The 24,040-nt window shown below is 46.0% G+C and overlaps 1 protein-coding gene across 1 annotated transcript in view; it reads right to left on the bottom strand.

Annotated features, from left to right (window-relative positions):
- The window catches only part of ADRA1B (adrenoceptor alpha 1B), a 60,899-nt gene extending 53,433 nt beyond the window's left edge, over positions 1-7,466 (bottom strand). Inside the window, exon 1 of the mRNA XM_003404870.3 lies at positions 6,196-7,466. Coding sequence (XP_003404918.2) covers positions 6,196-7,144 — 949 coding nt within the window. The 5' untranslated portion in view covers positions 7,145-7,466. The remainder of the gene's footprint in view (positions 1-6,195) is intronic.
- Positions 7,467-24,040: the final 16,574 nt, after the last annotated feature.

The raw sequence follows: 24,040 nt of genomic DNA, 5'->3' as shown, positions 1-24,040 counted from the left end.
GGGTTTTCAGCGGTGACATTTCTGCCTGCTCAATGTACGAGAGTGTCTGTCAGATCATCCCTGGATGGCATCTTGTAAGCCCTGACGAATGGGTCTGAGGAAAAGCCTAGAGGAATCCTCCTGGCTAGATTTAACTCATGCTCATGTCTTGGCCTTCTCTATCAACGGTGCCTCCACTCACCCAAGTGGCTCCATCCAGAAACCAGGAGATCATTCTGGACACATTTCTCTCACTGACTCTCCTACACCACAGCCAACCCATCCATCCCCAAGTCCTTCAATTTTCTACTTCTTCCCACCTCCGCTGCCACCACCCTGATCTAAGTCACTGCCATCTTTCATTGTGATTGCGAGGCCTCCTAATTGTCATGTCTTTAGTCTGTGTCCCACACAGCAGCCCGAGTCATCTTCCAAAGATATAATTCAGATAGTATATCTCGTCTGCTTCAAACCCTTCATAGTGGCCAGTGCACTTAAGATAAAACCTAAAGTCCTTAATGTGGCCTGAAAGCCCCTGCATGGCCTGGCCTCTGCCCACCCCTTTGGCTTCAGCTTGCACCAGCCTCCTCTCCATTTGTCAGCCTCTGTTAGTTCCTCACTATCTCCTGCCTCAGGATGGTCAGGCTTGACCTTTCTTCTGACCAGGTCCGTCTTCTTCAATCTCCCCCCTTCACTGAATTATCTCCAAACTGTTCAGGATTCTGCCTAAATATAGTGATCCCTGCTATATACTTATGTAGCTTCTCATCCCTTTCCTTTAAGTCACTCATCACAATTTACATTCATGTTTATTTGTGCACCTGTGCTTTTCAGAATCTCTGGGTTTCCCACTAGGACTAAATTCTATGAGAGCACGGAGCATGGCTGTTTATCTCTCACACCATCTCCACCCACCACCACCACCACCCACCCACTGCCGTCGAGTCAACTCCAACTCATAGCGACCCTATAGGACACAGTAGAACTGCCCGATAGTTTCCAAGGAGTGCCTGGTGGATTTGAACTGCTGACCTCTTGGTTAGCAGCCGTAGCACTTTAACCACTACGCCACCAGGGTTTCCACCTCATCTCCAGCACCCAGCAAAGGCCTGGACGTAATAGGCACTCAAGAAATACGTATTTATTCAGTGAATGAGTGATAAAAATAGGGAGCCAGGTCCATAGATGAAGGGCAAAGAATGTTTTTCCTAATGGCTGTGGTGACTGACAAAAGTGCCCAACCTCGAGGGATCCACATTATAGTGCGGGAGGTGTGGAGAAATTCTAGCCCCGAGCTACAATGTGGATGGTCCTCCTCGTCGTTTCATGGGTGGGCTCTTTATTAGGGTGAGTGGGGAGTGGAAGACAGGCCGGGTCTTGCAACAGTAGCACAATAACCCTTGTGAGGATGGCTCTGGGTTCCTGGAGAGCATTTGCTATGGAAGAAGGTTGGGACCAGACACCAAAAAGGCCGGACATCTCCTTGGAACAGTGGAACAGCTTTTGGCCTATTCTGACAGACTTGGGTTCAACTCTAAGCTCTATCTCTTACTTGCTGTGTGACCTTGAGCAAGTAGTCTATCCTTGCTGAGTGTCAATATATTCATCTGTAAAGAGGGAGCAGTTACTCTCCCCTGGCAGTGTATTTGTGAGGATTGTTGTTGTTAGGTGCCGTTGAGTCAGTTCCAACTCATAGCGACCCTATAGGACAGTGTAGAACTGCCCCATAAGGTTTCCGTGGAGTAGCTCGGGGATTGGAACTGGTGACCTTTTGGTTTGCAGCCTAGGTCTTAACCACTACACCACCAGGGCTATAGAGTCACTATGAGTTGGAATTGACTGGACAGCAACTTTTTTTTTTTTTTTGAGGATTAATGAGATATCTGTAGAGGGCCTAGGAGAGTGTCTAGTACGTAGTATATGTTCAATAATGATAAGATCTTACTAGGCTGTAAGCCTCCTGCAAGCAGGGGCCACATTGGTTTTTGGCTCAATAAGCCAGCATCTAGTACAATACCCAGCACATAGTAAGTGCTTTAATCAACTGTTGTCAAGTTGATTTCGACTCATGGAAATCCCATGTGAGTCAGACTAGAGCTGTGCTCCATAGGGTTTTTAATGGCTGATTTTTTAGAAGCAGATCATCAATCCTGCCTTTGAAGGTGCCTCTGGGTGGACCCGAACTTCCAACCTTTTAGTTAGCAGCTGAGTTTTTTACTGTTGGCACCATCCAGGGACTCCAATAGGTGCTTTAGAAAGCCCCTATATTAATGATTTAATAAACGGTTGGATGTATTTTCCTTCTTCAGTACAATTTCCGTCTTCCGGAAAGGCTTCCCTGTGTACAAAAATTGAGTACTCAAACCAGTTGGTTTCCTTGTAGGCAACTCAAATTTTTGTGCTTTGAAATCTCAGAGCTGGAGCCTTAGCATGTATGTTTGTGGGGGTGGCTCTGTGTTGAGTCAATTTTGAGACCCTCCCTCTCTCTCCCTTTTCGATTCCTGGAGGTGGAAATTCATCAGCCCCAATCTGAATGAAAGGCCTGGAGAGACGAATCAATGGAGAGAGGGATTCCTGTTTGGTTCCAGTACTCTATAGACAGCACAACTGTTTCTTTGAAAATTGACCTTCATTTATTTGGAGGGGAAAGCAGTTAGTTCAATAATGGCTTCCTGGTGCCTTTCAGCATTTTAAAAGACGGAAGAAAGATTTGGAGTGAGGCAAGTTTCCAGTGTTTTCTAAACAACTCACTAAGTCCAGCTACCAGTTGGCTGCCCAGGACTTCCTGCTCCCCGTCTCCCTCCACGGCACTGCACATCCCTCAATATCCAGCCACTTCTGGAGACCCTGACCAGGTCTCCCCCGGGCGGACAGGCAGCTGAACATTCTCTTGGACATCTTGTCCATGACCCATCGAGTAGAAATGTTGCTATATTATATTCTAATTATTTCCTGTCCCTCCCTGGCCTGATTCCAGGGGACAAATAAAGAGGTTCTTGTTTGATGGAGTCCATCCTGCTACCGAATAAGTGAGCACTGGTCCCTGGCCCAACTTGGTCTGAGGCCACAGAGAAACCATGGGGAGGAGGTTGGGTGAGTGATACTGGTCGGGAGGGCCCAGCGGGAAACAAGAGGCCCAGCTCCACAGGTAGCCTGACCATACTCCTGAAAATAAAAATAAGGGAGGAAAGAAAACAAAGGGGGCCCTGAACAGGATCCTGTGGTGGGCATGGTTATTTTCCCTCTTTCCTAGGGGGAATCTCAAGCCTTTTCTCCCATGGAGAAAATAAACACAGCTAATCTGGTGCCATCCAGGCACCTGGAAGTCTACTTCCAACAGGAAGTTACTCCTACCTGCACTTCTCCGTTTGCCAAGCACTGTCTCACCCAGCTCCACTTTCTCCCTTTATGAGCAAAAAGCCTTTCATGAAAAATTTAGAATTTGGAACCTTCTTCAGATTCCAAAGGAGTTATTGTTCTCTACCATGTTACTACCATTTGGTTCTATTTGGGAATTATTTGAAATCAGGAAGGTGAAACTCACATCTTCGCTTTGCTGAGAAACTTTTCCTCAATTAATTATTAAGAAAGCATTAATTAAGCACCTTCTCTGTTTGGAAGCTCCCAGGAATCTTTCAGAGTCCATCCCAAAACCAAGGCAGTCCTACCTGCCTGGAGTTCATATTCCTCACCTGGCAGCGGTTGGGTTTCCAGGGAAGAAGGATAGGGATGGAGGTCTCTAGGAGACCATGACTTGGTGGTCAGAAGGTTTTCATTGCAAGGATAGGAGAGGCAAGCTCTGATAGCATCAGGGTGGTAAGAGATCTTGCTTTTCATGCGTGGAAGCCAAGGACCTGAGATGCCAGGAGGACAAGAGCACAGAAGGATGTGGACAGAAAGGAGAGAAGAAGTAGAGAGAGTATGAGTGAGAGTGTTGGGTGGGAAGAAAATAAGGAGAGCTTGATGACTTGAAGGAGTCCCTAGGTGGTCCAATGGTTAATGCATTCTGCTACTAATCAGAAGGTTGAAGGTTTGAGCCCATGCAATGATGCCTTAGAAGAAAGGTCTGGGGATCTACTTACCAAAAATTAGCCACTGAAAACTCTATGGAGCACAGTTCTACACTGACACATGTGGGGTTGCCATGAGTCAGAGCTGACCCAAAGGCAACTGGTGGTGGTGATGATTTGAAGAGCAGGATCCCGAGAGAAGCCACATCATGCCACACCACCATGTGGCTGGGGAAGGTCTAAGCCTTGAAGTATTTACAGCTCTGGCATCCAGGATGCTGGAGTCTAGGAGAGCTGAGAGATCCTTCCTGACGATGCTCTGGTCACAGCCTCTGCAGGCTGGGGGGGAGGGGGGGGAGAAGGAAGAAATGGGAAACACTTGGTTCTCTTCTGGGTCTTTAGTAATAGGTGTAGGATTGATAACTTAGTGGAGAAGGAGAAAAACACAGAGCTATACCCTACGGGTGATTGGGGTTTGGTTTTGCATCCTTATGGCTAACTTCGATGGAGCATTTGGTGTGCACCAGACTCTGTGCTAAGTGCCTTCCATGAATCAGTGCAAATTCCAAGCAGCAAATTATTAATTAACTCCATTTGCAGATGGAGAAACTGAGGCTCACAGGGGAGCAGTCATTTGCCTGAAGTCGCATGACTAGTAAGTGGCCAAATCACTTGTGTACAACAACCCCAATCTTTGTAATGGCCCCAGTGCAGTGTGAACTTTCGTCCACTTTAACCCCAACAAGCCTGCAAAAGGAAACAGAAAGCTTGGGAAAGAAAAGGCAGCTTCTATGCAATGGGATTTGATCCCGCCTCGGGGGGTAGAGCTTCAAAGCCTTTTCAATGTAACACCATTGAAAATATTTCAGGAAAGCATTAGCCTGGAAGCCTGCCTTAGAAAAGATGACACAGAGAGTAGGTCAAACAGCCTTTTTTTCTTTCTTTTTCTACTTTTTTTTAAAAAGGGAAACTCTTGATAATAATTTGCTTTCTTTCCACTTGTCTTTTTTTTCTTGAATGCCGGTTACTTGTGGGATTTGGTTCTGTTCAGTTTTGACTGAGATGCTGGTGTGACTGCAGGCATATGTGGTCCAGGGAATGTACCAGCTGTTGCTTCTCCTGATATCATAGCACACAACTGTGTTATGACCACTTCCCTCCATTCATTTTCTGTGGTGTCTCCCAGGGATATGGAAGACATCAAAGCAGATCATTGCCTCGGAGAAGGGACTAGGGTTTCCCAAGCCATGCGGACAGCACATCACTGTTCCCTCCTCTAGGTTTATTTCCTAATCAGACTGTGGCTTCTGTAGGAAAAATCAGGGAACCTTTTCAACCATTCAGCTATTAGTAGGACCACCAAACCAAAAACGATAGATACATTTGTTTATAGGCAGGAGGGATCCACCTAATTCCATCTTACCAGCATTTTGCATCTGGCAGGTGAAGCTAAGGGATAACTATAATTTAATTCTGGGGCATCCCATGAACCATCAGAGTTAGGAACATTTCTGGATGAAAACTGAGAATGTGTGACCCTCTGGTCATCTTCTCTTTGAAATTTCCAGCTTTAGTTAACTTAAAGGCTGGTGCCGTTGTAAAATTAAAATGCTCTTATTAACTGATAATGAAGGGAGTGCACTGAGGTGGTAGCAAGCGGTGAAGGCAGGAGGGGGAGAACGCTGCCTCTGCAAAGCTCATCAGACGCTTGGGTCTCTGCAAGAGCCCTGGAAATGCTGAATGAAAACTGCCTTTCTGTGTACGAGCTGCCTCCCTGCTTCCTGAATGCCGCGTCTGCAGTAACTACAAACTATTTTGTATGCTGCATTAGTGACGCTGGCTTAGCAGACACATCATTACTACTGAAAGGACGCTGGTATGATGTTCAAGCCCAGTGTCCTTTTTAATGATTAAACCAAGGCCGCTGAGTGAGTCTTCCCACATAGCAGATTTTCCTCCCATGCTTCTATTTCAAGTGGCTAAGCATACCTTAGTGCGTTTCACTAACACCTGAGTTGGTTCTTAGCCAGCTACCCAATCTGCAAAGCCTTTGCAGAACAAACAATATTATCCAAACTCTAAACACACACAGAATACATTAAAAAATAAACAAAACTAAAAAACCACACACACACAAAACTTAAAGCTCATTGGTCAACCCAAGATTCCAAAATGCTCAGTTCCCCTCTGCCAGTTCCCAGCTTACCAAGTGGTAGAGCGATGAAGAAGGGTAGCCAACACAAGATGAACATACCGACCACAATGCCCAAGGTCTTGGCTGCTTTCTTTTCCCTGGAGAATTTAAAAAGTTTGACAGCTATGGAACTCCTGGGGTTGTGGCCCTTGGCCTTGCTACTGCTAAGGGGGTCCTCGTGAAAGTTCTTGGAGTGAATCCTCAGGGTGAGCTCCTTGGAGTTGGACATCTCCTTCATGACTCCCGCTTCCAGGTTCTTAGTGGTCCTCTTAGCAACGATGTAGACCCGGCAGTACATGACCAGAATGACCGCCAGAGGGATGTAGAAGGAGCCCAGGGAGGAGAAGAGGGCGTAGAAGGGTTCTTCAGTGACCCCACATTCCTTGTCATCGTTGGGCGCTGGCTCCTTCCATCCAAGAAGAGGCCCGATGGAGATGACCGTGGACAGCACCCACACACTCAGGAGCGCCAAGATGGCCTTCCTGCGGGTGACCAGTGTGGGATACTGCAGAGAGTAGCGCACCCCAATGTAGCGATCGATGGAGATGGCGCACAGGCTCAGAATGGACGCTGTGCAGCACAAGACGTCCACGGCCGCCCAGATGTCACAGAAGATCCGCCCCAGTACCCAATAGCCAAGAATCTCGAGGGCAGCTGAGAAGGGCAGGACGGTGAAGCTTAACAGCAGGTCGGCAATCGCCAGGTTGACGATGAAGTAGTTGGTGGGCGTCCGCAGGTGCCGGTTGCAGGCCACAGACAAGATGACGAGGATGTTGCCCACGATGGCAAAGAGGATGAAGGCGCCCAGCACCAGGCCCACAGAGATGGCCCTGGTGATGTCCAGCTGGGGCAGTGTGGAGTTGCTCGAGGTCTGGTTGGGGCCAGTGAAGTTGGCATTTTTCAACTCTCCCCAGTGGGCAGGTGCTGATGTATTGTGGCCGGTGTCCAGATTGGGATTCATTTTAGAGTCCGCCCTCCATAGCCAGGGGGTGATTGGGCTGGAAGGGCTGCGGTGGAGGCTCCTCAGCTGCCCTGAAACTTTACTGCCACCGTGGTCTGCTTCCCAGAGGCGCCCTCCTGGCCAGAAGTCATCTCCCCCGGGCAGCCCAGCCCGGCCGCACGTCTCCTGCCTGCACCGAGCCACTCGCTCGCCTGCTCGCCTGCCAGAGGGAGGAGGAGAGGAGGAGAGAGGGGACGAGGCGGCAGCTCCAAGTTTAATGGTCCACGTCAGGCGCGCCGGGCCGGGCTGGCGGGGAGCGCCGGGGAGGAGGGGGCGGCACGGAGGGGGGCACCCGGCTCGGCCCGGCCCGCGGCGGCTCGGCGGACAGCGGCGCCTCCTCCGCCCAGCGCCGAGGAGGGTCTGCTTTCAATGAGCCGCCTCTGGGCTGACTGCACGGCGGTGACATCAGGCGGGGGAGCCCGGCGCCCTGACTCCGCGCGGCACTAGGGGGCAATGCGGGTCCAGCGAAGGCGCTGCAGCCCCGACGCCGCCAACCTGGTCAGCTGGAGGCCAGCCGCGCCCCGCCGCCCTCAGGGCAAACCCTTTGGGGATGGAGGAGCGACCTGGGCGTGAGGATCCCCTTTCTACACCCCAAGGTGGCCCGCTGGGATTATATCTCCTCCTAGACACTCTTCAGTTTCAAAAGTGGAGTGAGGGTGCTTACCTCTAACAGGGGGTCCTGGAATAAGCCCCCAGATTTAGGGAGACGTGCAACTTTTCTAGAACCTAAAATAAAGAGGAAGAATTCCAGGGTTAGACAGGAGAGAGGGACTTGATTCAAATCAAATCAATCCCCACTCCTTTTCTCCCACCTGAAATCTCTCTGGCCGCATCATAATAAAGCCTCGAGGCTTTCATTCGTTCATTTGTCCAATCATTCATTCATTGACTCATCTAGTCATGAACACATTGTTACTGAGTACCCACTGCATGCCAAATGTTCTGTTCTAGGCACTGTGGTCAAGTAGACAAAGACACCTGCCCTTTAAATAAGTAAATATGAAAGGTGCCTTATGATGATAGGTGTTACAAAGAAAATAAAGCAAGGAGGGGGAAACGGAGTGGTGTGCGTGGGGAAAATAGACATTTAAAATGGGGTGCTCAGGGTGATGTGAAAGTGATATTTGAGTCAGGATCTGAAGGAAAAGAGGTAATGAGTTAGTTGACTATCTGGGGGTGAGGTTGCAGAGTGGGTCAGAGACCTCCAAGCATCAGGGGAAGGGATCTGGGGGATCTTGTTTGTTTGTTCGTTTGACTGACAACTATGTTGCACATTCAGCTACAAGGACACACTCCGGAATCAGGTGAATGGTATTTAGGAGAGAAACTTGCCCAGTTGCCGCCAAGTCAACTCCAACTCATGGTGACCCCATGTGTATCAGAGTAGAACTGTGCTCCACAGGGTTTTCAATGGCTGATTTTTCAGAAGTAGATCGCCAGGCCTTTCTTCCAAGGTGCTTCAGGGTGGGCTATAGAACCTTTGACCTTTTCATTAACATCTGAGTGAGTTAACTGTCTGCCTTACCCAGGGACTCCTAGGAGAAAAGGCTTGGCCCCCCAAAGTGGAGGAAAACCTTGTTTGGCCCCCAAAAGTGGAGGAAAACCTTATGTTAGTTAACATTTATTCAAGATTTCTTATGTCCTAGACTCTGTGCCAAGTTCCCTTTGCATTTCCTCAAGACCCTGAGAGAGAGAAACCTATTATTACCATCATTCCCATTTTGTGGATAGGACACCGAGGTACAGGAAGTTTAATTCTTTGCCTAAGTCCACACGGCCATCACGTAGAGGAGCTGGGAATTGAACTCAACTGCGGGTCTATTCCAAAGTTGAGCATTTAACCGCAGTGCCACGGTTTCCCCTAGGGGCAAGGTAGGGGATGGACTGTTACCGATGGAGCTATATTCCAAGTAGTAAGTTCTGGAGCCCAAACTATTGGTGGGAGGGAGCTCATGTTTATTGAGCTCCCAGTGATAGCTGAGCATCTGCTCGTTTTCTTTTACTCTTCACAACAATCCTTTGAGAAAGGCATAACCATTCTCCATTGACAGCTGAGAAAACTGTGGTTCAGAGAAAGTTATTACATTCCTGAGGTCAAATGGCTAATAGACCCTGGCATAGCAATGGGCAGTGACAGTGGGAGATGGAAAAATAAAGCCCAGTTCCTCTTTGCATTCCTGTCCCCAAGGCTGCATCTTGGTCTTCCATCACCCTGCCCTCTGGTGCTCTTGGTAATCACAGCTACCTGAGATTCAGGGGTAGGGATGAGATGGTCATGCAGGGTGATTTACATCTAAGCTCCTCAGTCTAGGCTCTTAACCTCTTTTTATTTGGGGGGAGGCAGGTGGTTATCACACATCTATTTAAAAATTTGATGAAAGTATGGATTTTCTCCTGCCAAAACATGCACACTCCCAGTTGCACCAAATTCACAATTTCTAGTTCTCCGAAAAATCTTGTGGTAGAGACGCCCCTGAAAACTGATGGTGGTGCAGTGGTTAAAGAGCTCAGGCCACTAACGAAAATGTTGGCAGTTTAAAGCTACGAGCTGTTCCTCGGAAACCCTATGGGACAGTTCCACTCTGTCCTATGGGGTTTCTGTGAGTCAGAATGGACTTGACCACAACGGGTTTGGTCTGGGTTTTGTTATCTCAATTGTATTTGAAGATTTAAAAATAAGAAATTCACAAGTTTATAGCGATTTAAATATTTAAGAGTTCTCAGAGCCCTAGCTTGCCCATCTTCCCATTTGGGGGTGGCCCAGGAGGCGAAGGGAATTGGCAAGTTCACAGAGTCAGTTTGGTGCAGAGCTGATTTTCAGGCTCAGTTTCCCTGCTTCGCAGACCAGTCCTCCTTCCTCTGCCGAAGACAGAAGCCACTCACGAGACCAGGAGTTCTTAAACAGTGTGATTTGAGATCAGGAAAACTTGGGCAGTCCTCCGCCAGGGGTCTTTATGAAGAAGAGAGGCTGTCCTTCATCCTGAATGGAGACAGGGGCCTGGACCAGAATGTACTCTTAAAGACCTCTAGCTAGCTCCAGGTTTCAGGGGAGCTTCCGGATCAAGATGGACTAGGAGGAAAAGCCTGTCAATCTGCTTCCAAAAATCAGCTATTGAAACACTGTGGATCATAAAGGTCTGTTCTGCAACCAATTATGGAGATGGTGCAGGACTGGGGTATTTCATTGCATTGTGTATCGGATCACCAGGAACAAGCTCCGGGTGGTTCAGCTTTCCTGTGCTGGATAAAGTGGCCCCTGTAGGCAACCTTTCTGCCCCCCTTCCCACTATCCCTCTTCCCACAAATCTTCCCTAGTGGGGGAGAGAGGTGGGTGGCGTACACTTATTTCCCATCGTTTCTGTTATATCTTCAAGTCTGGGATGATGGCACTTCTCTTGGACTGGTTCACTCCCAATGGGAATTGGGAAGAGGAAGAGAATGCCAGTAAACTGGCAGAAAGACAGGGAGGTGGGGAGGGGGAGGGCAGGGCAGAATGAAGAGCAAGTTCCAAGTCCACATTTCGATGGTGGTGGCCCATTTCCCACTTCCCTGGGCATTAATTTCACCAGCTATTGAACAGGCAGCAATACACCATTGAATTTAGAGTTTTTTTTTGTGTGTCTACATAATCACAGTGACCAGCTGCAATGTGAAAACTCAGCCCATCGGACATTTTTCTGTGGTGGTAAAAGGCCAGGAAAACAAACAAACGAAAGCAACAACAAAAAGCAAATCTGAGACTTAGTGTTGGTTTATATTTGTTATGAGAGTAGTTTGTTACCTAGATGAGAATTTATGTCTTAATTCAGGTGTATGGATGTGAAAGAGATTATTGAGCCCGATAGAGAGGTTCAAAATCTCTGCAGTTTTCAGACATGTTGCCATTTACCAGTGTCTTTCATGGAGACAAAGCAAACATCCCACCATGAGGTAAAACAGGTATTAGCCTAATAGCAGTCATGTACCAGGACCCCACGGAGGAACCTTTGCTAATGGTCCTTTTCTGGCTGCTCTTCCCCTTCGGTCACTGGAGATGCCTCTTAACCCCTCTGGCTGATATCTGACCCGTGGAATTGACCATTTGTTTAGGTGTCATGAGGATACCGACGATATTTCATTTTCTCGGTACTCCCTGGGGCCAAGCCAAGCAGAGAGCTCTGACTCACTCGAGGCTTGGGGAAGAAGAATCTTTTCATTATCCATCTGATTACATTAGAAACCTCTGATGTTGCAAGCTCCTATTTCTGTGAGCCCTCTAGGAGAAGCTGCCACTGAGTTTGACCTGTGGGGAAACTGAGGCTCTGGGAGGCTGAGGGATCTCCTTAAGGGGGTCTATGACAGGAAGTCTCTCACCTGTGCTCATGCCGTTTTGCACCATTCTTTCTTTCTAGCTCTCTCTAGTTTTCCATTCAACCAGCCATATATAGGAGCATCAAGGTGTATGTAAGGCGTCAGACTAGCGCTGAGAGGGAATCAAAGATGAATTACATTAAGCATGCAATAACCTAGCACTGAGCTAGGTGCTGTGGGAGATGACGATAAATGGGCCAGGCACTGTGCTAGGCACTAAGTGTGCATCTACTCAAATACTCACAACAACGCAAGGTAAAAATGCCCCCCATTTTTACAGAGAGGAAACTGAGGTTCAGAGAGGTTCCATGATATGCCCAAGGCCTTTCTTTGGGTAAGTCAGCAGCACTGGTATTCAGAGCAACCCCATCTGCCTCTACAGCATGCATCCTTCTGCACCACGCTGAGATTGAAAAAAAAAAAAAAAGGGCAGCAGGAGACTCAGCTTCAGCCCTGAAGGAAATTACAGAGAGACAGAATGTGATCAGGATCCTGGGTGGGGTGAGGTAGGTCAGGGAGGGCAAGGCAGAGCTGTTCAGGAGAGAAGGTTCCATAGACAGGCTCCTTAGGTCAGGCTTCCTTGCCTCCCCAGTCAGCACTTGGTCTGCTGAGGAGTTGAGAACAGACTTGGATTCTAATCCTGTTACCATCATTTGACAGCTACTAATGTCGCTCTGTGGGGGAAAGACCTAGCAGCTGCTCCCATCCAGATTAAAGCCTAGAAAACCCTATGGGGCAGTTCTACTTTGTCACTATGAGTGGAACTTTACTCGACAGCATCTAACAACAACAATGTTGCTATGAGTCAGAATTGACTCAAAAGAAATGTGTTTGGTTTTTTGGTTTTGGTTTAATGTGACCTCAGGAAGGATAGTAAAGTGATTAAGAGCCTGAGCTCTGGCATAAAACAGACCTGGGCTTATGTCCCAGTTCCGCTAATTTATTAGCTGTGTGTCTTTGGGCTTGTCACTTAACCACTCTGGGGCAAAGTTTCCTTACCTGTGAAATGAAGATAATAGTAGTCTCTACCTCACAGGGCTGTGGTAAAGATTAAATGTGAGAATATGGTAAAGTGCCTAGCACAGAGAAATAATAGTAGTAATAACAGCCAAGAGTTATTGAGTCCATCCTATACACTAGGCAATGTGCCAAAAGTACCTTATATATATTGTTCCATCTCACCTTTATAATAATCCTATGAAGTGGATGCTATTATTATGGCCTTTTTATAGATGTGGAAACTGAGGCCCAGAATGGTTAAATAACTTTCCCAAGGTCCCTTGCCTAGCAGGTGGCACAGCTGGAAAGCAAAGCACCCAATAAATGAGGCTAAAATAAAAAAAAAAAAAAAAAAGAGAGCTGGTTCATGAGGTACTCTGGGTTGAAGGAAAATTTTTGCCCTTCTTTAGCCCAGGTGGGAAGTGATGAGAAGCACCCTTTCTTTTGGGCAAGGGACAACTACTGGAGCAGAGGCACTTCTTTTGCCACCAAAGGCAGCAGGTGAGAGGTTCCCAGCAGTGAGGGACTTTAGTTCCCTCTTGGCAAAACTGCTTTTCTCTCTGGTAATTACAACACTCACTGATGAGCAAGGACCCCCCTAACCCCGAACTTAGTCACACAGCATTCCCTGGTGGGGTAGAGAGAGCTCAGCAGCTATCCTTTGCAGTGGGCTGGCGGAGATTAATTGCCAAGTCATCCAGGGGCTGAATTCACATCACATGTTTGCGGAGAGCCCAGAAGCCCTGATTTGGGTGCGAGGGTGGGTGGGCGTGGAGTCCTGGAGTGTGGAATCTGAAAGCTCTGCCTTTTCTGGAACTGGAGAACCGTTTTGTTCTCCCTGTGCCCCAGGAAGCTACTCTGGTGGGATGGGATAAACAGGTTGCCAACACCAACCCCAAACGCTGCAGAGTTGAGGTCCTAGGGGTGTGTGTGCTGTTTTCTTGAACGACTCTGGCTGTTCCTTTCTGACTGTGGGCTTACCTCCATCGCTTTGCCTAGGAACCGCGATGGCTCCAGAATTTCCGTTAAAAGGTTTAAAGGTGGATGTGCAAGTTGGAATTGATTCGATGGCAATGGATTTGGTTTGGTTTTATGGTTTCCCCAAGAGTGAGATGTCACTTGCCCTTATTAAAGACGGATGGTAAGGAGATGTTAGAGATTTACTGGGGCCAACATCCTCCCAGGAGTCCGTGGGTGAGCAAGTAATTAACTCGCTCAGCTGCAACCAAAAGCTTGGAAGTTTGAGTTTACCCAGATGTGCCTCAAAAGAAAGGCCTGGTGATCTACTTCTGAAAAATCAACCACTGAAGCCCTGTGGAGCACAGCTCTACTCTGACACAGTTGGTGTCACCATGAGTTGGAGTCACCTCAAGGGCAACTGTTTTCTTAATGCCTTCCCAAGATGCCTTGGCATTGCCACAGCCAGATATTTATTTTTTAACCACATTCACTGAAACCATCAAAGGTTAAAAAAAAAAAAAAGAGCTTAAGGAAACAGATTCCTCACAGCTGCTTTTCAAGGTGCTAGCCCCTCTGTGCTCCATTGCCTCAAGTCAGAATCACAGGCTTCTGAAATGTCAAAAGCAGAAGAGCCTAGCGATCATCTAGTCCAGGGGTCAGCAAACTACAGCCTGTGGGCTAAACACAGCCTGGCTTGTTTTTATAAATAAAGTTTTATTGGAACACGTCTTTGCTCACTTGAATACGTATTGTCTATGGCTGCTTTCACGCTATAAGGGCAGCACTGAGTAGTTTCTACAGGCATCATCTGTCCTGCAAACCCTGAAATAGTTACTCTGGTCCTTTGTAGAAAAAGTTTGCTGATCCCTGATGTAGTCAAACTCTCTTATTTTACACGTGGGGACACTGAAACCCAGAAAAGGAAAGGGATTTGCCTGAGTACAAATGCTCTGTGAGTAAACTAGCATCAGTAGATGGGTGATTTGACTCTACGCCCATGGCTCTTTTCTGCCACTCTCTCTGCTGCCATCTAGTTCTGCAGCATGGCATAGGCTCTGGAGTCAGAGACCTGAGTTTGAATTCTGACTTCGGCTGACCAGATGTGTGACCTTGGGCAAATTATGCAAACTCTTTAAAAAAAACTCTTTTAGCCCTCACTTTTTCATCTATGACCTGGATATAATGCTTTTCTACTTTTTGAGATCTAATATAAATACAAGGTGACTTTAAGTATATAGTCTGTAATCCATAGGATTTTCATTGGCTAATTCTTGAGAGTAGATGGCCTGGCCTTTCTTCCTCGTCTGTTTTAGTCTTAGCAGGAGCCCTCTTGAAACCCATCCACCATGGGTGACCCTACTGGTATTTGAAATACCAGTGGTATAGCTTCCAGCATCATAGCAACATGCAAACCACCACAGTATGACAAAAACAGAGTACTTCATCAGGAAAGACCAACTGTTGAAGAAAAAATCATATTTTGGTAAAGCAGAGGGCCAATGAAAATGAGGGAAACCCGCATTGAGATGGATTGACGTAATAGCTGCAACAATGCACTCAAACATACCAGTGATCATGAAGATGGCACAGGACTGGACAATGCTTCGCTGTGTTGTACGTAGGTTGCCATGAGTTGGAGTCAACTTGACAGCAACTAACAACAACAACAACAAAAGCAACAACATCCACAGCAACATAGCCTGTAATGCTTAGGCTAGGTAGGACCTGGCTCAAAAAAAACATTCAACAAAAGGCAGTTGCTACAATTACATGGATGTCCTCTGCAGCTTTGTATGTATTAATCTTATCTCGCCAACTCCAAATTTCTTAAGGGAAAGTGCTATTCCTTACCAGCAGTTCTTAAACTTTTTGTGTCTTAGGCTTTAATGAGAATTGGCTGAAAGCTGGGGACGCTGCCTTTCCCCCAACTTTTCCTGAATTTTTTATTGGGGGCTTTCTCAGTGCCAAGTTCCGCCAGAGCTCCTTGATTGATTGATCTGCATCCTGTTACTTCTTATTTGTTTGCCGAACTCCTCTTATTGCAATTCTCTGTCTCTAGGCGTATCTTCTTTCACTCTTGGGCAGCAGAACTAACCCAGTGTTTTACCATTTATCATGGAGCCGAACTTGAATTGAATAAAATGAATTGACATTGGCTTCGCTTGTCCTCCCGGAGTTTACAGTCTAAGACGAATAATGGGAATGTGCGTCTGAAGAGGTGTAGAGAACTGTGTCTGACATTGGACAGAGAAGTGAGTTAAATGAGGAAACATAAATAAATGACATGGGGTTCAAATTTCCCTATCCTTCCTCTTTTATACTCTCTGAACCAAACCATCCAATCCTTCTGGAGGATTTTCACTTGTAGTGGCACCAAATTCAGAAAGACCTGAAGGAAGTGGTGGGAACCTTTTCCTTGGGGGCATCTAAAAATTGTATCTGGACAAATTGTTAGAGCCCAGCTTAGGAGGGGACAGACTAGGCCCTTAGGGACCAAGACAAGGATGTGAAGACATAGGATAGTTTTTACTTTCTCATCTCCATTCACTGGAAGAGGTGGCAGCGTAGGACCCTGGGAGGGGGCGGGCATGCTTGGGAAATGGGATATGGCATCACTCTGGGCCCCATGGGCATGGTGGAGTGGGAGGAGGCTGAGAAAGAGGCAGTTTTCTTTGCCCATCTCTATCGGGTAATGAGGAATGCTGGGACAGGAAATGCCCAGCGTTTCTCAGCTCTTTACTGAAGGCCAAACAGACAGATTTAGAAGGTTGCCTTGGGAGTCCTGAAAAGATGAGGGGAAAAGGAGACTCCTTGGTCTTTCTGCCTCTTGTGGGACTGCCCTGGGGAATGCTTGGGAGTAGGGAATGTGGAAGGATTTGTGGAAACTTCTAGACAGGAGCAACCTGGTATTATGGCAGTTGGCTGCATGGCACGAACTGTAAACCCCTGGGAGGCCCAGATATCTCCCCTGCCCTTTGGAGTGTTATACTTTTAGAGGTAAGCATTGCCCTCTCCCTCTGGCCCTGTTTTAATGAGCTGTGTCAAACTGAGTGCTGTTAGGCACTAGGTTTGTGCCAAGCGAATTCACATGCATCATCTCATATAATCCTCCAAACAACACTTTCGTTGTAGATATTGTTGGCTCTAATTTACAAGTGAGGAGACTGAGGATAAAAGAGATTAATTAATTTGCCTAAAATGACCCAGAGATGGGATTAGAGCAGAGGCAGCCTGACCCTACAGCTAATACTTTTCACCTCCCAGATGCCCTAAATTTGGCTGCAGGCTGGCCTTACTTCTAAACAAAACTACAGGACCTTATAAACACACCTCAGCAGGCTGGGGACCAGGATCCAGGGAGGCAGAAGCTGTTTTAGAGTGGGTGCACAACAGAAACATGGGCTCTTCTGTGTGGTCAGTTCCCAGAACTAAATTTCTCCTCCTAACCCCTCCCTGGAAACCTCAAGTAAGCTCAAGAGTTTGTATCAGCCTACTGTCTCAACTCTTCGAAAGAGAAGGTTGGGGAGACCTGATTGAATAATTGTCTTTAAATCTGGAAAGGTTATTGATCCCATGATGGCAGCCAACTGTTACCCACCTTTGTTTAAGACAGAAAACACATATAGACTCCAAAGACAGCATGAGAGATGCCAGTTAGCTCTAAGGAGCAGCTTATTAAACAACAGACTGGTTTTATCCAGGCAGATCAAATCCTAGCTCCTGGCACTTCCTAGCTTCTGTCTACGTATTTGTAATAAGGGGCTGTTTATAGTATTTGCCACGTAGAGTTGTGAAGATTAAATGGCACTGTGCCTGGCACCTAGAAAGCTCTCAATCAATATTAGTTATTGTTGATATTTTGTATAATTTTAAAAACATAAAACAGATTTATCAGCATCTAGAGTATTTATAGATTTTCCTGATTGATCTCTCAGGGATCCTTCCAATCTTTCACTTGCCAGTTGATGTAACTCTTTTTTTCCCCCTGTTATAAATAGCTCTGAAAAAACAGAAAAAACAGTGGCTAGAAGAATAAAAATAATAGCTACCACTTATTGAGAGCTTACTGTGTGCTAGGCCTCGTGTTACGTGCTTTACATGCATTATTTCATTTGAACACAAGAGTCCTATCAGGTAGCAGAAATAATATATCTGGCTTCCGAGATGCAACTTCTGAGATTTGCTCTATCATACCTGGAAAGCCCAGGGCTTGCTGGAAATGTTTCTATACACAGAGACTCCCAGTGAGGTTGGAGACCAAGCCAGTATGGGTGTTGGTGGGCTTGGAGAGTGGGATGCAGTAAGTAGTTGATCCAATGAGTTTGGTGTGAAGAGAGAAAGAGAAACCAACCTTGGTCCAGAGGCAGGGCAGTGGCCACTCAGCCTGTAATTCTTGGGTACTCGTATTGTAGTATCAACAGTAATTTTCCTGTGTATTAGACCAAAGAGGCTCACAAACTATTGCACCAGAGGCAGACCATTTGTGCCCTAGAAGTGCAGGGAAACAAGAATTGCCGCCTGCTCCCAGATACTGCAGAGAGGACCAGGTCCATGAGAGATGAAGAGGAGGAGCAGGGAAAAGACAGGGAACAAATTACAATGAATATGTATTTTTCAATTAAATTCTAGTGGCTGAATCTAGTAGTGAAAAGAATTCAATGTGGAGCTGGTTTCTTTCAAGTCGAGCTTGGAGACTTATCCCTAAAACAGTTGGTCAAGCTCCAGTTGTGAGAGTTCAACTCTTTGGTGTCACCCAGAATCTTCAAGATGTTCCTTTGTTCAATCTGGGGAACTGCCCACTTTATTCCTTCTCGGTGCTGCTCCATCGAGAACCCAGGAATTTAGAAAGGAGGGAACATGGAGCCGTTGAGCCTGTAAAAGTCAACTTTATTGGGTATGAGTCACCGAAAGTGGGCCTTAAAATGCCCACTGGTTATTCTTATTCAGTAGATCTGAGGTAAGGAACAGGGGAAAGTATTTTTTTACAAGTCACTCTGTTGCAGGAGAGCTGCAGACTTCATTTTGAGAAACTTTATTGTAGTCCGACATTTCCATTTTACAGATGATCAAATGGAGGCCCTAAAGTGCAAATGACTTGGCCGAATGTCTCATAGAGAGGATTCTGACAGAATCCAGTTATTGAACTCAGGTTATCCGACTTCCAGTCCTGCCAGTCTTGCCCCCACTGGTGTCATTAAAAATAGCTTTGGCCTCCACTTGCTGTGGCATATTCCTTGCCCAGTCCCTTCCCGCTTTCACACCTCAGCTCAAGGGTCACTCTCTTTGGGAAGGCTGTCTTGCTACATCCCTACCCCAGTTTCGGTGAGGTTCCTTTGTTCTCTCGTCCCAGAAAACCATGTTCCTCTCCTTCACAACATTTATCTCACTTTGTGGTTACACGTTTGTCCGTGTGACTATTTGATTAATATCTGCCTTCCTCCCTAGACTTCAGGCTAAATGAGTCCAGGGACAGTGTTTCTTTTTGCTAAACCAAGGGCCAAGCAGGGTGTCAGACAATAACAGGTGCTCAGTAAATATTTATTGGGTGAATGAATGAATGAAAGGGATAACATTTGTTAGACTTTTGTCTTCCGTCTTACTTTCTCTTTTTTGACTTTTTTTTTTTTTTGCTTCTTCATTTTGACTTAGCCTATTTGATTCCAAATGCCCAGCCCATTTCTAAAACCAGAGCGTCCCACAGGCAAAATCACGTAAGAGGAAATTTGCTTTGATTGTGTCTCTGTCTGTCTATCTGTCTGTCTGTCTATCTATCTGTCTGTCTATCTATCTGTCTCTCTATCATCTGTCTGTCCATCTGTCCGTCCATCTATCATCTCTCTATCATCTATCTGTCTATCTGTCCGTCCATCCATCCATCCATCCACCCTCCCACCCACCCACCCACCTACCTACCATCTTTCTGTTTTTGTAGTGAATTTTGTGTTAGAGATCCATTCCCTTCTATGTGATCTTTTCTGATTTTGAACTTAGCCCTTCCCCAAGACCCCAATGCTCTCATGTTGCCTCCAGTGACCCCTAAATCCTGACCTTTTCTAACCTTCTGTTCCTTGTCAAAGTATACCAGTCTAATGTCCTATTTCCTCAAGGTCTGGTGAGTGTTACGAACTCTTCAAAGTGATGGATTTCTGCCAACAATGGATTATGGCCTAATCTGTTGTTTCTCCTCCCCCTGCCTTTCTTATTTGAACTAAGGTCGTCACTTCCTTAACCAAAAGTGTGTGTTCCAATGAGCTGGTCAAGCCCTTGCTATTAGGGATCATCCTCTACGGAGCCCAAAAACCACTGATGGTAGGAGGAGGATTCTAATGATCAAAACACTTTACTGAGCACTGTTGTTAGGGTCTGAGGGACATACAAAGATGAATAAAAAGCATTTCTTCCTCCCAAGAATCTTTATGGGGTGTTAAGTCATGAATTCACATTCAATAATGGCATGGCAGCTAAATAACATTTCAGGAGAGTTCATTATCTAGTTTCTTGCCAAACAAATGATGGCAACAACTGTTATGAGTTTAAATTAGGCCATGTGTATAATGGACTTTATACTGGGCCTGGTACATAGTGGGCCTACACAGTAATGTTAATTTTTCTTCCCTATAAGGAGGAAAAGATTTTCCTATTGTAGAGTGGGTTGGCTGGTCTCCACTAAAGAAGAATGCTTTCTTTGAGGCTTGTGAAGAAATTTTTCAACTCCATAAATGTACTCATTTGCACTCAGAATGGATTTCTATTTAGGAACAATTATTCTCTTTACATTAAAGCAGGTCCCTTAGGACCCAGGTTAGCCACACTTTTTTACTTGCTGTATGTACATAGAAGGAGATATGCATTGAGAATCTGAGCTGAAAGGGACATTAGAAGTTGTGTAGCCTTTCCCTCATGTCATAGATGGGAGACAGGCCAGACAAGTGACTTCCTGAAGGCCACTCAGAGACAGAACCAGACAGAATCTTCTGATTCCCAGCCTGAAACTCTTAAAAGAAATATACTAAAAATAAATACATATTATTTTCATTATTTGAATGCTAGACAAAAGAAAATAGCTTTAAAAATTCATCAAGTAAATTATGTTATGGTAGAACTACGGAAAATTATAGAAAAGGAAAAGCATCCTGCATTCTACTATCCAGAGAGAACATCACTGTTACCATATTGGCAAATGTCTTCTAGACTTTTCATACACATGCATGAGAGCATATTATTCATCAGCCTCTCTTTGTATCTGTAGCTGTCCCTGAGTTCCTCACCTCTCAGGCCCAGGCCGACCCTCCGCTCCAGCTCCAGGGGTGGACACAACCTAATCAGAGCCAATGAGTGCCCAGGCACCCTCTTGCCATGGGATGTGAAGATGATGTAAGGTCTGGAGCAAGGTCTGGAGGGCTTCCGGCCATCATGCAACCACAGTGGGGAGCCTGTCTCCGTGTGGAGCCGAATGGAACTGAGAGATATCAGCTATCCTTGCCACACACTCCGACAGGAATTACTGCAATTATCCTATCTTGTAATGTGGCTGGTTGGCTGTTGTTAGTGGATCTACTTCTTAGGTGAGGGACCTTGAGCAAGTCCTTTCTCCTCATTTATAAAATGGGCTTAATACTTGGTGGACAGTAGTGTGGACAATAAGAATAATGACAATCATTAAATTAACAGCTGCCTCTATTTATTGTTGTGCAAACAGTTAAGGGATCACTGCTAACCGAAATGTTGGTGGTTCGAACCCACTCAGTGGTTCTGTGGGAGAAAGACCTGGCGACCTGCTTCCATAAAGATAACAGACGAGAAAACCTTACGAGGCAGTTCTGCTCTGTCACCTGGGGTCACTATGAGTCAAAAATGACTGGACGGCACCTAGCAATAACAATATGCGAGGACTTAGGTAAATTGGTTTAATATGTTATCTCATTTAATCTTCACATCAGCCCTGGTCAATAAATGAGACAATGAATGAGAGAAGTAGGGCTAAAGTACTCTTTTGCAGGTGTGGAAACAGAACAGAAAGGAGGGTTGATTTGGGGCTTCCAAGGGCACACAGCAGTCAGAGGCAGGACCAGGATTTGAGCTCAGACACTGACATATAATTCTAGGTCTGTGGTTCCACACCCATTGTCTTAGGTGATTGTCATTTGACAGATGAGAAAACTGAGGCGGAGAGTGGATGAGGGATCTGCTTATGATTGCCCGTGTAACGGCAAAGGTCTGAGAGGCAGGACCAAGTCTCAGATCCCCTGATTGCTGGTGCAATCGTTTTGTTGACTGATTCCTTCTGCCTCTTTGAGCATTTGGTATGGGATCAGTGTGCTATGCAGGGACTCTGGCTGAGGGATATCTGTGTCCTTCACAGGGGGCATTGTGGGAGCTACTGTAGGGCTGTTGAGTGAGAGGCTGGGACACTGGCCAGAGCCCTCTGTCTGCAGCACCCCACTCCTGGCTGTGTTCCAGAGTTCCCTAGGTAACCATGGAGGACACAGCCAAGATTTATGGGCCCACTGCTCCTGAGCAACTACCTGACGTGATCTGTCCAAGGGTGATCGTGTCTGGCTCCCAGATGACTCATCGGAAGGGGAACAGGCAGACTGCTGGTGGTGCACGAGGAAGGAAAACCCCCATGTTCTTACCTCCTACAAGCAAAGGGACCTAGAGGAGTTCCTCTACTGCACAGACTGCTAAAATCACAAATGTTCAAGGCTCCCATTTTATAGATGAGAACTGAGGCCCCATGCCATTCACTCCTTCATTTATTCCGTGAGCGTTTGTTAAGCAGTGGCCTTGCGCCAGGTATCGTGTTAGACTGTGTGGGAGAACCAAACATGGGTAAAACACAGACTCTGCCATCAACAGTGCTATTGGCTTAGTGGTGGTGGTGGTGGTGGGGCAGGGGGGAATATAGCATGGAAACGTGGAACTATACCAGGATGGAAATTTGAATTGGGAGAGGACCCCAAGGGTTAATATGTCCATTGTTTGAGTTTGAATAGGTTCACTTCACGTCAAACATTCTTTGAGCATCTACTTCTAAGTGCTGAGGACAGCTGAGATGAATAAGAAATCCCTAAAGAAGCTTTTAGGAAGGTTTTTGGGATTTTTCTCAAGATAACATATATGCTGAGAAAATAATCTGAGAAGTTGGACTATATGAAGAGGAATGGGCATCAGGATTAAAGGAAGACTTATAAACAGCTTGCAATATGGAGATGACACAACGTTGCTTGCTGAAAGTGAAGAGGACTTGAAGCGCTTATTGATGATTATCAGTATGAGTTGCACCTCAGCATAAAGAAAACAAAAATCCTCACAACTGGACCAGTAAACAACATCATGATAAATGGAGAAAAGATCGAAGTTGTTAAGGATTTCATTTTACTTGGATCCACAATCAATACCCATGGAAGCAGCAGTCAAGAAATCAAAAGACCCATTGCATTGGGCAAATCTGCTGCAAAAGGCCTCTTTAAAGTGTTAAAAAGCAAAGATGTCACTTTAAGGATCATGATGCACTTGACCCAAGCCATGTTGCTTTCAGTCGCCTCATATGCATGTGAAAGCTGGACAATGAAAAAGGAAGACCAAAGAAGAATAGATGCCTTTCAATTATGGTGTTGGTAAAGAATATTGAATATACCATGGACTGTCAGAAGAATGAACAAATCTGTCTTGGAAGAAGTACAGCCAGAATGTTCCTTGGAAGCAAGGCTGGTGAAACTTCATCTCACATGTTTTGGACATGTTACCAAAAGGGGCCAGTCCCTGGAGAAGGACGTCATGCTTGGTAAAGTAGAGGGTCCGAGAAAAAGAGGAAGACTCTCAAGGACATGGATTGACACAGTGGCTGCAACAATGTACTCAAGCATAGCAACAATTGTGAGGATGGTGCAGGACCAGTCAGTACTTGGTTCTATTATACATAGGGTCGCTGTGAGTTGGAACTGTCTCAACAACACCTAACAACATATCTACTTGGTTATGAGGAATTTGAATAATACAGAATTGGAATTACTTTTTATAGCAGATTCATTAGTTCATGTTGGTATTTAGCAAGTCATTTTTTTAAAATTGTGCTTTAGGTGAAAGTTTACAGAGCAAATTACTCTCTCATTAATACACAAATTGTTTTGTGACACTGGTTGCCAACCATGCAGTGTGTCAGCACTCTCCCCTTCTCGACCTTGGGTTTCCCATTTCCATTCATTTAGTTTTCCTGCCTTCTTGTCTTTGCATTTGGGCTGGTGTACCCATTTAGCTCATTGTATACATGGCTGAAGTACGTGTGTTATTGCTTGTTTTATAGGCCTGTTTAACTGAAGGCAGAACTTCAGGAGTGACTTCAATACTGAGTTAGAAGGGTGTCTGGGGCCATTCTTTTGAGGTTTCTCCAGTCTCTGTCAGACCAGTAAAGTCTGGTCTTCTTTTGCAAGTTTGAATTTTGTTCCACTTTTTTCTCCCGCTCTGTCTGGGACCCTCTATGGTGATCCCTGTCAGAGCAGTTGGTGGTGGTAGCCAGGCACCATCTAGCTGTGCTGGACTCAGTGT

The sequence above is a fragment of the Loxodonta africana genome, chromosome 2 (genome assembly GCF_030014295.1).
Source record: "Loxodonta africana isolate mLoxAfr1 chromosome 2, mLoxAfr1.hap2, whole genome shotgun sequence".
Classification (NCBI taxonomy): domain Eukaryota; kingdom Metazoa; phylum Chordata; class Mammalia; order Proboscidea; family Elephantidae; genus Loxodonta; species Loxodonta africana.
Note: the sequence above shows the minus strand (reverse complement) of the source record. Positions and strands in the feature narration are given on the sequence as shown.